The 12,962-nt window shown below is 44.8% G+C and overlaps 1 protein-coding gene across 1 annotated transcript in view; it reads right to left on the bottom strand.

Annotated features, from left to right (window-relative positions):
* Window positions 1-10,701, bottom strand: part of PDGFD (platelet derived growth factor D) — a gene marked incomplete at both ends in the record, with an annotated part of 139,104 nt that extends 128,403 nt beyond the window's left edge. Inside the window, one exon of the mRNA XM_080353601.1 lies at window positions 10,572-10,701. Within this exon, the coding sequence (XP_080209727.1) occupies window positions 10,572-10,701 (130 nt within the window). The remainder of the gene's footprint in view (window positions 1-10,571) is intronic.
* Window positions 10,702-12,962: the final 2,261 nt, after the last annotated feature.

Here is a 12,962-nt window from a genome sequence, read left to right as displayed (position 1 = left end):
AAGGAAAGCAGAAGCTGCATTAAGTGGCCAGGCTGACTACACTCTCTACAAAGAAACAAGGCAACTCAGGGTATTTCTGCTCTGGTTTGGCCAATCATCTTTTAAGACCTTTTTGAAAATGAAGTGCTAGAAATACGTTGTCAAAATTACAGTGTTGTGTACTTATATTTGTAATCACTTCATAACAAAAGCATCTACAGAAAAACATTCTGTCTCTCTTCTGGTATAAAAACAGGTGACACTTTGCCAATATTTTGACTAGTGACTTGCCTGAGGTAAGCTGGAAAGCAACCTACCTGATAAGGCTTGACTTCAGGTCTTGCAAGAGACAGCACAAAAGATAGCAGTAGCATTAGGAAATGGTGTTGCTGTTGAAAGGCTGCAGAGAGAAATCCTGAGACAAGGTCCTTGTATAAAAAGTAAAGGCAGCACCTAAAACCCTTGAAAAATATCCTGCACAGCTTGATAAAAAAGCCTTTAAATTCATTATTCAAAAAAAAAAAAAAATTGAAATTACATACCAAATCATGATGATTTCGTCTTCATAGCCTTCCCCTATTTCCCTATGTTCTAGATGAAACCAAACACAAGGAACATGCAAAGAAAGAAAACTAGGATAATAGCTTTCTCTGGTCTGCTCTGGCATTTCTTTGGAGGGGAGACTGCTATTTAGGTCCCATGCCATGGGAGTTATTTTCAGGCAAGCATGTGAGCGCCAAGATATTTGATTTTTATACAGAACAACACACTTGTTTTGTATGGTTCTCTGTTCCTCAAAACTGGCTACCCATGTGCCGTGATATTTGACCTCATAGCTGTAAGCCTGCAAAAATGGTGGCAACTCTGAGCAAGGAAGTGGAGAGGAGGTGGGACAGCACAGGGAGCAAGGCCACAGCATTTTAAGGATGGCTGCGCTCCTGTAAGGATCTCCAGTCTTTGCACACCGGTAGTGACTGCTGTGGGTGTCACTTCTGCCTCTCTAAGCTGCCAGGGCTCAGCCCCTACAGTGAAGCAGAGAGTATGACCACACAGCATTACTGCCCACAGGAAAATGTCATCAAATGCATGAACTCTGTCCAGTGAAGGCCTACTACATGTGCTGTGACCAGTTAGGGGATTGGGGAAAGAGAAGGCTGAACAGCCACGCTGGTCCACTTCTCATCCTCCCCTCTTGGCACCATGGGAACAACACAGGCCCAGGATCGGTCCTCAGATGTGCACTAGAATATGGCATGAGGTTCCTCTGTGGCAAAAATTAGTTTATTTTCTGGACTGGTGCTTGTTTCCATGTTGTCCTGTGGCCAAGGGAATTATGATGGGAATTGGTGAGAAATGCATGCCATGTCACTAAGTTCTCCAGCGTGACAACTGTTAATTACGAACAAAAATTAAAACAAGCCTATCCAGGGAGACAACTGTTCTCTGTCATTGAGAGAACAGAAGGATCAAAGAACATCTTTTGCCTTCTCACAACTACACAGCCATGCTACCAAAACAGCAGTGATAGCTGTGGGGACAGGGGTTTGGGATCCCCGGGTCACACAGGCAGCAATGGAGCTAACCAGCATCACCCTGTGCTGACTTCCAAACATTCAGCAACCTCAGACAGCATCGAGAAGGAGACTTAAAACAATAAGGGAACAGGTCTCTAGCCCCATCCCCGAAAATGAACAGTACCGTAACTTTGAGGCTTTCCATCAGTTTAAAAGCAGCAATTTCTCTGTAGGCTTCTTTCATGAGGTCTTAAACCCTTACACTGACATCTGGATGTGTTAGTGAAATCATTACTATCAGTGTTTATCCCTGCTGAGACATTGTGATTAAGAAGCTGTGTTAGTCCATTTCCACAGAGAATCTAAAGACATTATTACCACCTACTTGCTGTTTTCATGCAACATGACTGCCACTGGTTTGCTAAAGCAAAGGATTTATTTTACAAGCAAATTCCTGGTTGAAAAATTAAGGGCATATAAGGTATATAAAGGGTTTCCAAATTCCACAGTACTTCTGGTAATCAAAATTCTATGTATCTATTTTTATGTCTTTTCTAACCAGTCTGGGGCTTTGCTTTATCCTCAATCCACTTTTATTATGAGTCACATCAGATTAGAAATACATTCAACTATGAGAAAAATCTTCTGCAACTGATCCAAGAAGAAACAATAACAAAAACCCACGCATATTACACTTGGAGCCTCTTTAAAAAACAATCAGAAACAATGCAAGACACGGAAAAATATTGACAGGTTTCCTTAAGCTCTTGCTTAGAAATTTACTATAGCTGAAGTCCTCTTGTGGGATATCCTGTGGTTGACACGTAAGATTGTCAGTATAGGAGAAAAAACAACTGGACACATTTAACCCACGAGGTTTTGTTCTGTACTCTTGCTACACAATCTGTAACTACAGCAGTTACCCCTCCCATCTCTGTTAGTGCAAAGGATTTGGTATGTTTTCAGTTCATGGACATTGATTGAGTATCTTAACTGTGAGTATTGTAAAGGTTACCTACATAAGATCTTCATTGTAAGAAAGACATTGAGGTGCTGGAGCAAGTTCAGAGGAGGGTGACGAAGCTGGTGAGGGGCCTGGAGCACAAGTCTGATGAGGAGCAGCTGAGGGAACTGGGTCTGTTCAGCCTGGAGAAAAGGAGGCTGAGGGGAGACCTTATTGTTGTCTACAACCACCTGAAAGGAGTTTGTAGCATGAAGGGTGTCAGTCTCTTCTCCCAAGTAGCAAGTGATAGGACGAGAGGAAATGGCCTCAAGTTGCACCAGAGGAGATTTAGATTGGATATTAGGAAAGATCTATTCATTGAAAGGGTTGTCAGGCATTGGAACAGGCTGCCCAGGGAATGGGTTGAGTCGTCATGCTTTTTTTTTTTTTTTTTTTGCAGTAGAACTCCGCCATTTTAAGGGTCTTTTACAACCTAAATGATTCTATGATTCTATAAGAAACTCATCACTGGATTCCTAAGCATTTTCTTTTATCATGTATTAATTAATGTAAACTGTGAGCCAGACCCCGCTGCAGTAACAGCTGATGGAAGTTATGACATTGATTTCAGTGAAATGAAGGTCAAGATGGCTATTTTTCAAGTTTTTCATGGACCTAGTGTTTAACAAATATTTTTACAGAGTCACACATCACCAAGTCCCAATGCACAGCGGGGCTAAAATACATTGGCAGGAAGTTTGTACAGAAGGTAAAAGTGTGTCCTCCCACACCATCTCCAAGTTTGCAGAGCTCTGACTGCCAAAGCAGGAATACGGGATGTTGGCCTTCACAGCATGGGACACAGATCAAAAAGGAAGCATGAAACTGAAGATTACTCAAGTACAATAGGAAGCTTGAGATCATGTAGGATTTATTCACTACCAAAAATGTTAGAGCCAAACCCAAATTCCCAAAAGAATATCTAGCCAGTTTGACAGTGTAAACAGGACATTTCCTTAGCTTTGTCAACAGGAAATTGATTTCAAACAAACTGCCAAGTAACCTAACACAATCCAGTATTTTAGCCAAGAGATCCTCAACAGAAGCAGTGATACAACTGGTCTTTCTTATCCAAAATGTGATATAATGTAATCAGTCTAATTTGTGGAAGCAATTCTTGAATACTGCTTAAATCATCTAATGAAAATGAGTACTACTGATTTTTGCTGTATTAGTGGGCACTTTCTTACTACAGACAATACCAACACAGAGCCTTCATGGTATTTCTTAGGATTCTTTTAATATCCTAGCATCACATCCCTGCAGGTCTAGAAAAGCCAGAGAAGACAGGGGTAGACAGCCCTTCTCTTGGGTTGGGAACATGCTATGAACATTGACAGCTAACTCAAGGTTTCTCAGCTGCGTGGTCAAAACTGACCATTGCTAGACAAGGAATGGAGGAGGAGAGCAAGGAGAAGGAAGACAGCTGGGCCCAGAGCTGTGGGACAGCCAGACTTCACGTTCCTGTTACTTCTGCAAACAGAGAAAATGGTAAGAGTGAGAAAGAGAGAAAGCGGTACAGGGCAGATAGGGAAGGTGACCACTGCTTTCTGGGCAAGGATGTATTCATGGAATAGTTTGGGTTGGAATGGACCTTAAAGATTCATCTAGTTCCAACTGCCCTGCCATGAGCAGGGACACCTTCTACTAGACCAGGTTGCTCGAAGCCCCATCCAGTCTGGCCCTGAACACTTCCAGGGATGGGGCATCTACAGCTTCTCTGGGCAGCCTGTTCCAGTGCCTTATCACTCTTATGGTGAATAATTTCTTCCTTATATCTAAGCTAAAACTACCCTCTTTCAGTTTAAAGCTATTATTCCTTTCCTGCCACTACATGACCATGAAAAAGGTCCCTCCCCATCTTTCCTGTGAGTCCTCTTCAGGTATTGGACAGCTGCTATAAGATCTCCCCTGAGCCTTCTCTTCTCCAGGATGAACAACCCCCAATTCTCTCAGCCTGCCCTCACAGGAGAGGTGCTCCAACCTTCTGATCATCTTGGTCGCCTCTTCTGGACTTGCTCCAACAGGTCCGTGGCCTTCTTATGTTGGGTGCCCCAGAGCTGGACTCAGTACTCTAGGTGGGGTCTCACCAGATCCGAAGAGCAGAATCATGTCCTTCGACCTGCTCATCACAACTCTTCTGATGCAGCCCAGGACATGATTGGTTTTCTGGGCTGCAAGTGCACATTTATGGGTCATATTCAGTATTTCATCAACCAACACCCATCACCATCCATCTGTCAGCTGCAGTAGATGCCACTATAGAATGACTGAAGTTGAAAGGGACCTCTGGAGGTAATTATTATTGCTTTGGAGGCAACAAGGAGCTGGACGTTTTGAAGCCTTTTTGACTCTGATATCAGGCAGCTGCCTACTTTTCCTGTGTTCAGAGCCAGTCCTGTAAGATATTTTGTTTGCTGTTAAAGAGATCCATTTGTAATTTACTGTAGATACATTTTAATATAAGCAAGACTATCCATATGAAAAGACTGGAGCATAAAACATACAAACTTTTGTTGCACCTTTTGTATCCATATTACTAGTAGAGGCATGAAATGAAAGCCATTCCCTGTCCTTCTAATTTACTGTTCACCAAAGGAGTTTCTTGTTGTATAAATAACACACCATTTGCAGATCTTTTCCTTTTATACCATATTTACACCCAGTCTAAAGGAGTGCCAGAAACATAATGTAGTGAATTTTTATATTATTTTGTTTTTTGGAATTTCTGCCTTTGATAATCCTTTTCCCTATAAGTGCCTTTTTACTTGATTAAAAATTGCATAACATGTAAATTACTTTCAGAACTTCCACTTGCAACATGGAAAACCAACAAATGTTTTTAAACATACCTTTTGCTTCCAACCCAAATTCCATAAATTACATAGCTAACAACATCATGTAAAGAAGATCTTAACTACCTTGAAAAGTCAGGCTCAAATATTTGTCTAACTGTTCATTGTTCAACTAGGACTTCAAGAAGTTACATTAAACCTTGGGGTTGTTTTTTTTTTTTTTAGTATTCTGACTCCCTGTGAGTTTCTGATCTATGCCTATTCCCAGCTGTTTTATAAAAGACAGCCTCTCATCACAGTGAAAAAAACCCATTATTTCAGAATTTTCAGCAGCGTTCAATTTCTAAGAATCAAAGTAATAACATTACCAAGTTTTATCTGCAAGCCTTTTAAGAGTTAGCTGGCCTAACTAAGTTACATACAAACACATTTTTTAAAAAAGAAACAAGACATGTTGAGAGACTGGCTGGAGAGTTAATAAGTGAAGTGACTTCCACTGTATGATACACATCCGCCTGATTAAACATGTTTCAAAGCTCCTTTGGAGAATTCCTCCATGCTGCTTGCTGCTGAGTCAGGATTGGAATTCTCATGCAATATCCTTTGATACTTCAGTCCAAATAGTTAATTATACAGATAAGAGACATCATCAAAGTTAAGCAATTGTAGACCACAGTGCATTACTGCAGGCAAATTACTAAGGTGGGTTTTCTTTAATCTGATGAAGACTGAAATACACATTGTTTTTGTGTGTGTGTGTGTGTAACCTACAAAAACAATCAGGAAAATAAAGCTTATAACACCAAATTTATTGTAGCTATTTTCCAGCTGACACAATTTTATGTTACCAAAGTCCTTTAAAAATGTATACAGGTCTACTATAAAATAATAAGTTCATTCCAAAACTGAGGATACTGTACCACTAGTGATATAAGAGCCATTTCAAAGCAGTATGAAAAAAACCCATGTTTTTTCCCAGGAGCAGACAGTTAATACCTACTTGGTGAGAGAATATTGCCCAGATCATCAAAGGCTTTTCCCTGCACTTAGACAGAGGCCAACACAGGGAAGGGGAGGATAAATGACACACATGCCTTTGGACAGGCCATCAAAGAGCCAAAAGCCGTTGCCTTTTCCCCAGAATGGTGAAATACTGTTTTTCTTTGTACTTTGGGGCTGCACAAGCAAGCCAAAGTTTGGAAATTTCTTATTTTTTGGATTCGGAATGAAAATTACAAGAGTCTAGAATTTTATCTCAAGTCCTCTGATGTTACATTTTCAGTTCCACATCACAAGATACCGATTCCATGGCTTTCAGCTGTTTACATACTGAAATGATTTGACACTATGCTGTCTGTTCTGTTCTGCCTTTTCTTCAAACTTTGGATTTTAAAGTTTAAAATATGTATAGTGATGCTTAGTCTGAGTATACAGACTGGGAATACTTTCTGAGACTGAGCATTCATACAGATGTTGTTCAGTAACAGATAAGAATGAGCAACTGATGTTTCATTTAAACACCATAAAGTAAACAATACTACTTAGCACTCTTCATGTCCACTTTTCATCTCCAAGTGCACATAAACAACTAAAATAGCAGAAACAAACTATCAGGCTTCTGTAATCAGGCAGCATTACCTGCATACTGCAAAAACTGAGGCAAAGAGAAAAACAGAAGCATTTGGAAGCCTCCTGTGTGTTATTCTGACAAACTTCCAAGGACTTAATAGTTAATGGCATTAATAAACACTTTAAATAAATACCACTAGATGTGCTATAAATGTGGATGGCATCCCCAGGACACTTTAAAAAATTGATTAGTGCTACACTGGACAGCTGAGTCATCAATCCCCGTCCTTCCACTAGGACAAGCGGATGTCTTGTAAGCAGGTTATTTATATTCTTAATATCTTCAGCAGGAAGCACAGCCTGGTTAGGTTTGGTAGTCATTAAATAGCACTTTTTTTTTGTATGTGCTGCCCTTCATCTATAGATTTTTTTCCCAGAGCAACCATAATCTCAAGTAAGAGCAATTACAAATAGGCCAACCTCTTTTAGCCTAAAAGCAGAAATGCAATCTGGATTCATGCACAGTGCGAAGGTTTGTTTTAGCCAAAAGCAAGACCAAGACTCCAAGTTCTGTATATGCAGTATCACTAGTTAATCCTGCTTGGAGGTAACAGTTAACTGGAATCCAAAGGATTGTTTTCTTTTTTAATAAAAAGTGCAGGTGGTCTTGGACTTGCCAAGACATAACATTTTTTTAAGAGCTGAACAGGCCTTGCTTCCTCTTCAGTATCTCTCTTAATTCCACAATGTAATACTCATGATCATCAACTCAGGACGTAATAGTAAATTAGTTTTGATCCCTGCTGTGTGTTTCGAGAGAGCTTGTTGGAACATATTCACCCCACTGTATTGTGTGATCTTAGATCTTATTCCATATTGTCATGTCTGCAAATATTAACAAAGTAAAAAACACTGTCTGCCTCACTCAGCAATGCAACCCACATGTCTTTAATGCTATTCCATATCAGTGCTTCAGACCAAAACAAGACACAAGCACCACTGAAAATCATAAAAGACAGAAATACTTTCAGTGGCCAACAGCCAACTATGGTCTAAACACTTTGCTTGTGAGCTCGTCACATGCGTGCAACATTTGGAATGTTGCTCATAACCTTCGGCTGCACAAATATAGACCTTCAGTCAACAAATTCAAGCAACAGTTTGGTTCATTTGAATAAAATTGGGCCAAGCAGCAGCTGATCTGCTTTAGATATTGGGACCTGATGCCCAGCTCCACTGGTCGTACCAGAACACATGATCCTTTGCAAAGAAAAAGCAAGAAGATTCTCAAGCAGAAGGAGGGGGCAAGGCTGCAGCGTGCTGGAGGTCCACATGTGGTCTTCCTAAAGGTGTGTTACCTCCTCAGTACATGGATAACATCTGCTAAAGAACTGCAAAGGTGTCTGACTTCGGCATGTGTGTGTCTTGCTACGGCTGCAGGCTGTACCAGCATATGGCCCAGGAAGGGTCAAAGGTAGCAGGTAATTTCATACATATCTGGTGCTTTTAAACAGTCCCAGTACTAGTCCACCCTGGTACTCAGAAAGTTCAGCCACTACAAGTTGTACAAGATAATTTTAAGCTTAATCACAGTGTTAGATTATCCCAACTAGGAAAATAACAGTTAATTAATCATTTCACATAGGCTTGTTCTCTTCATCACTCTGGGAAGGCTTCTTCTGCAGAGTAAAACACCAGTCACGCTGCCAGTAAGCTGAAAACTTTATTTACATTAGGCGTCACTGGTTTCTTCACTAACTCACTAACTGGTTTCTTCACTAACTCTTCACTGACTTCACTAACGTCACTGGTAACTTCACTAATAGGAAAGATTAGACTAAAACACATTTTGAAGTTTTCTTAGTAAATCACTGCAGTTTTTAATGAAAAATCTTGTTTGGAGTTTGGCTTGGAAGGAACCTTGCTTAGCTCAGTTCAGAGACAGTCTCAGTTATTCTACAAAGGATAAGATGGAAGGTTTACAAGTCATGAATCTTGATAAAATGCATCATAGTTTTAAAGGATGAAACAGAAATAATGGATGTATGCTTTTATTAAAAAGACATTCATTTTTAATTAGATTAAACTTGACTTCTGAGACAGAAGGAACTACAATTCTGTCTTGTTTCCACACTTGCTGTCTCAGTTCTAAGAAAAAGCCTCTTCACCTTCTCTATGCCTTCTTTCAGTGACTAGGAAACGCATACAAAATATTATTAAGTTCAGTATGGCTGCAAAGCTGAAACAAAACCATCTTCCTAAATCAACTGTATACCCATTATACACATTGTATACATGTTGAAAAATAAACACTGGCAAATACAGAGTACAATCTTGGAAATGGCTCAAGTGGCTGGGTTTTTTAAAAGGGTTTATAAAATATATAAATTCTGGCAACTGGAAGATGTTAACTTAACTCTGTTCATTTTCAGGGAGAACATCTTGCATTTCCCTCTGCAAGAAGGTACACTTGAACATGCAAAAGCAGGTCCTTGCACATGAAGCTGGAACACAACAGGCTGCTCCCAACCAGAGGCTCATTGCCATTCCCAAACAGAAAGACCTGGTTTTCTTCACCGTTAGGTACAAATAAGTGTATTACAAAGGTGAATTTCAGTGGTGTTGTTTTTATGCAGCCTCCACATTCATTCACCACGAGGCCACAGCACATGGCCATGCTGACCACTCCCTGGAGGCACTTGTGTCCCATGCAGCTGTGCTGCAGAACCTCGACAGCACCTCAGCTGTCCAGGATATCCTCTGCTGGTGGCTCGCAGCGGGAAACAGGCCAGAGTTCAAACACAAAGACTGAAACCACCCTTCCTACCAGGCAGGCAGTGTCCAAAAGCCCACAGCCACCCTCCTTGGTGCTCATCATCACTGAGCATCCTACTCCTGCCAGTGGTCCGGCTGGCACAAGGGAGCAGGCCAGTCCTCGTGGGGCACTGTCCAGCAACGAGCAAACAGCCCCGGGCCCTGAGCCGCCCACCAAAGCCGCCCTCCGCCAGGAAGACGGCACGCTCAGGGCCATGACAGCAGCCGAAGGAGGCGAAAGGCGGCAGGGGGGCCGGGAGAGTAGCTGCGCTCCCGCCAAGCACCCTTGAGGCGACGGCGGCACCGCCCGCGCCCCGCCCTGAGGCACAACGGCCGCCGCCCTCGCCCGCCACACACCCCCGAGAGCGGGCACCGCAGCGGCCCCGCTCCGGCTGCAGCCGCCATAAACCCGCCGTGTCCGCCCGCACAACCCCGGCGTCGGCACATCAACGGGACACAGAGAAGATGGGGCCCGCGGGTGCCGAGGGGCGCCGGCCGGGACCCCCGCGGTAGCCGTCACCGGGCACCCCGCGTCGTCAGGGACGAGGTGCCGCCCGCAGCCACGAAGGGACGCTGGGGGCACCGCCGGCTCCCGGGAAACCTGCTCCAAGTTGTCCTAAGTAGTTCGGGACCGCCCGGAGGAGCAGAGCCGTCCCCTCGGCCACACGACCCCGGGCCGACCCTCGCCGGCCTTCGGGGACCGGGCCTCGCGTCCCGGCTGACGCCGCCGGCCACCCAGGGACGGGACCTCTGGCTGGACAGACCCCCGTCAGCCACTGGGGACACGGCCCCCGCTCCCAGGGAAGGGGGGACGGCCGCCCTCGGGGCGCGCTCCGGGATCGGAGCTTCCTCTGCAAATGCAGCCCTGGGAAATAAAAAAGACAGAGGGACACTTACCATCTCGCCTGATATTCGAGGACCGCAAGGCTTTTATAGATCCGCCCTGGGCCGGGGCAGTGGTGCCCTGACGGCTGCAAAAGTTCGCACAGACGACAGCGTAGAGGAGGAGGAGGATGAGCAGTTGCATTGGGATCCGCTGGGAACGGGACCGTGTCTCTGCAAAGAAACCGGGCTCTCCTCACCAAGGCTGCTTCCCTCTCTCGTGCTCTCTCCCTCTTCCCGGACTTTTTGTTGTTGCGTGTTGCTTGTGTATTTGGAGGAGTTGTATGAAGGGGAAAAACAAAAAAAAAGTACACACACACACACACACACACAAAAACCCCAAACAAAAACCACACCGCCCGAAATAGCAGTCACAGCTGCCGCGTTACTCCCTGAGCTGCCCCAAAACTTCCTGCACGCTGAACTTTCTTCTGCGTTGTGGGGCCGGCCAAACTCGGTAAAGGTGAGAAATCCCAGGGCCGGGGCCGCCGCCCCCTCCGCTCGGCCGGCAGCGCCGTGCCCCACGTCGCGGGCGGGGGCTGCCGCAGCCGCGCTGCCCTGCGGTCACAGCGGCCCCGCTGCCGGGCTGCGCCCGCCGCCTCGCACCGCCCCCGCGCCGCCCGCTCCGCTCGGCAGGAGCCGCCGCCGGGGTCTGGAGGGGCGGGAGCGCCCCTCGCTCCGTAGCGGGGCCGGGGGGGACAGGCGGCCCGAGGGAAGGGGGCGGCCCAGGGCAGGGAGGGAGGCGGGCGGGAGCGGCCGGCGGGGCAGGCAGGGAGCGGTGCGCGGGACCTCCGTGAGCTACCGGCCGCGCCGTCTCCAGCCCGGGCAAAAAGTGACCGGAGGGCTGTGCGAGGTGGGCTGGTCCCGCTGCGGCGTGAACCTGCCCTGTCCGGACCGCTGCGCTGCCGGCGGGTGGGTCCAGTGGGAGCCGTGTGCCAGCGGCACCCCGCCAGCAAAGAGGGCACGCACCCAAATGTCCCGTCACCCTCGGGCCTGCAGTGGCTGCGTAAAGGTTATCATTTGGGCAGGAAGGACTCAAATCACAGAGCTGCACCCAGGGTGGGTGAGGAGACTTGCTGGAATAACTGATGAAAACACATTGGCTGAAGAAAACCTGCAGTTGTCTCTGGGAGAAATATATGAGCTCTTCTGTCATGCCAAGCTTTTCATAAAAAGTTAATTCCTACTATTTGAGACCCTCATTAAATTGTGTCTACTATTAAAAGATTGTATTACTGCCTGGAAGAGTTTAGGTCTAAATCAAAGGCATGTGAGGATTGTGATTATATCACTGGTTTAATACTCTTTTCACTTCCATTATCTACAATGAAAATAATAAAATGAAGGCATAGAAAAAACAACCAGGTTTTAATAGTTCTCTAACCCCTACTTACTCAGTTTGTTTCTTAAGACATTTCATATAGACTTAGCTAGTCAAACAAATTGTAGCATGATGCCAGAAACATGAAACAACACCTCACCTAGTAAAAGATTGTTGATATGGTGTTGTATCAGGAATATTGGATGAGTCCTGCAGCACCCAGACAACTGCCTCTGGCTGTATGAAATATTTTCTCCACAAGCATGTTTGGATGACAATGGGACTGAAACAACTTGTGTGTCTTAAGGAACCAGTAGGGTGCAATTCTGTTATGCATAATTCGTGGTTCTTTATCCATTTCATGTTCCCCAAAACTGACAGAGAACCTAATCCTGCTCCCATGTGGTAGATAATGGAAAGGCTCTGGTAGTGCTTCATTTGTGAGCAGATGTGCCTGTATTTTAGGTGCCCATTTCAGAGGGGCAACTGGGCAAACAGAGAAAAGGTGGCTAATCCAATCATCCTAATAAAAGCAGAAAGTCAAATAGAGGAGATAGAGCAAATGAAGAGAGTGTGAGCTTTGAAGATGTCTTCTGTTCATCCAGACAATGTGTCTGCCTGTTTCCAATTGCATTACTGGCAGAAAGCATCAATAGGGTTGCATTTACGTAGCTCTTTTCTGAATGGAGGTACCTTTTAAGATAAAGGGAGGTGGTCAATATTCTGACCTTTACCACGGCCCTTGATGAAGTCTTTCCTTTCTCAGTGCCTTCAGGCCCTCACCCTCTCTTAGACTCAGGCAGTTAGAATCTGTAGTTGCTTCCCTTTGGGGGCATGCAGTTGCTGTTTCAAGGTGGTGGACAAGAACAGAAGAAAGGACAGATTATCTTCCACCTAGAATGCAGACAAAAGCTGTTTTGACAGTATCTGAGCAGTTACATAATTCAGTCAAGAAAGGGCACTGTTTCCAAGGCTGTTCCTCTTTCTGTACCCAGCTTTACCAGTATAAATTTTCCTATATGAAATTCATACATCTCCCCAAGAGCTGGGTCTAGAGCTAAGGTCATGCATTGCCTTTCTGGCCC

The sequence above is a fragment of the Nesoenas mayeri genome (genome assembly GCF_963082525.1).
Source record: "Nesoenas mayeri genome assembly, chromosome: 1".
In the NCBI taxonomy this organism is placed as follows: domain Eukaryota; kingdom Metazoa; phylum Chordata; class Aves; order Columbiformes; family Columbidae; genus Nesoenas; species Nesoenas mayeri.
The sequence above is the reverse complement of the archived record's forward strand: the minus strand, read 5'-3'. Positions and strand labels throughout refer to the sequence as shown.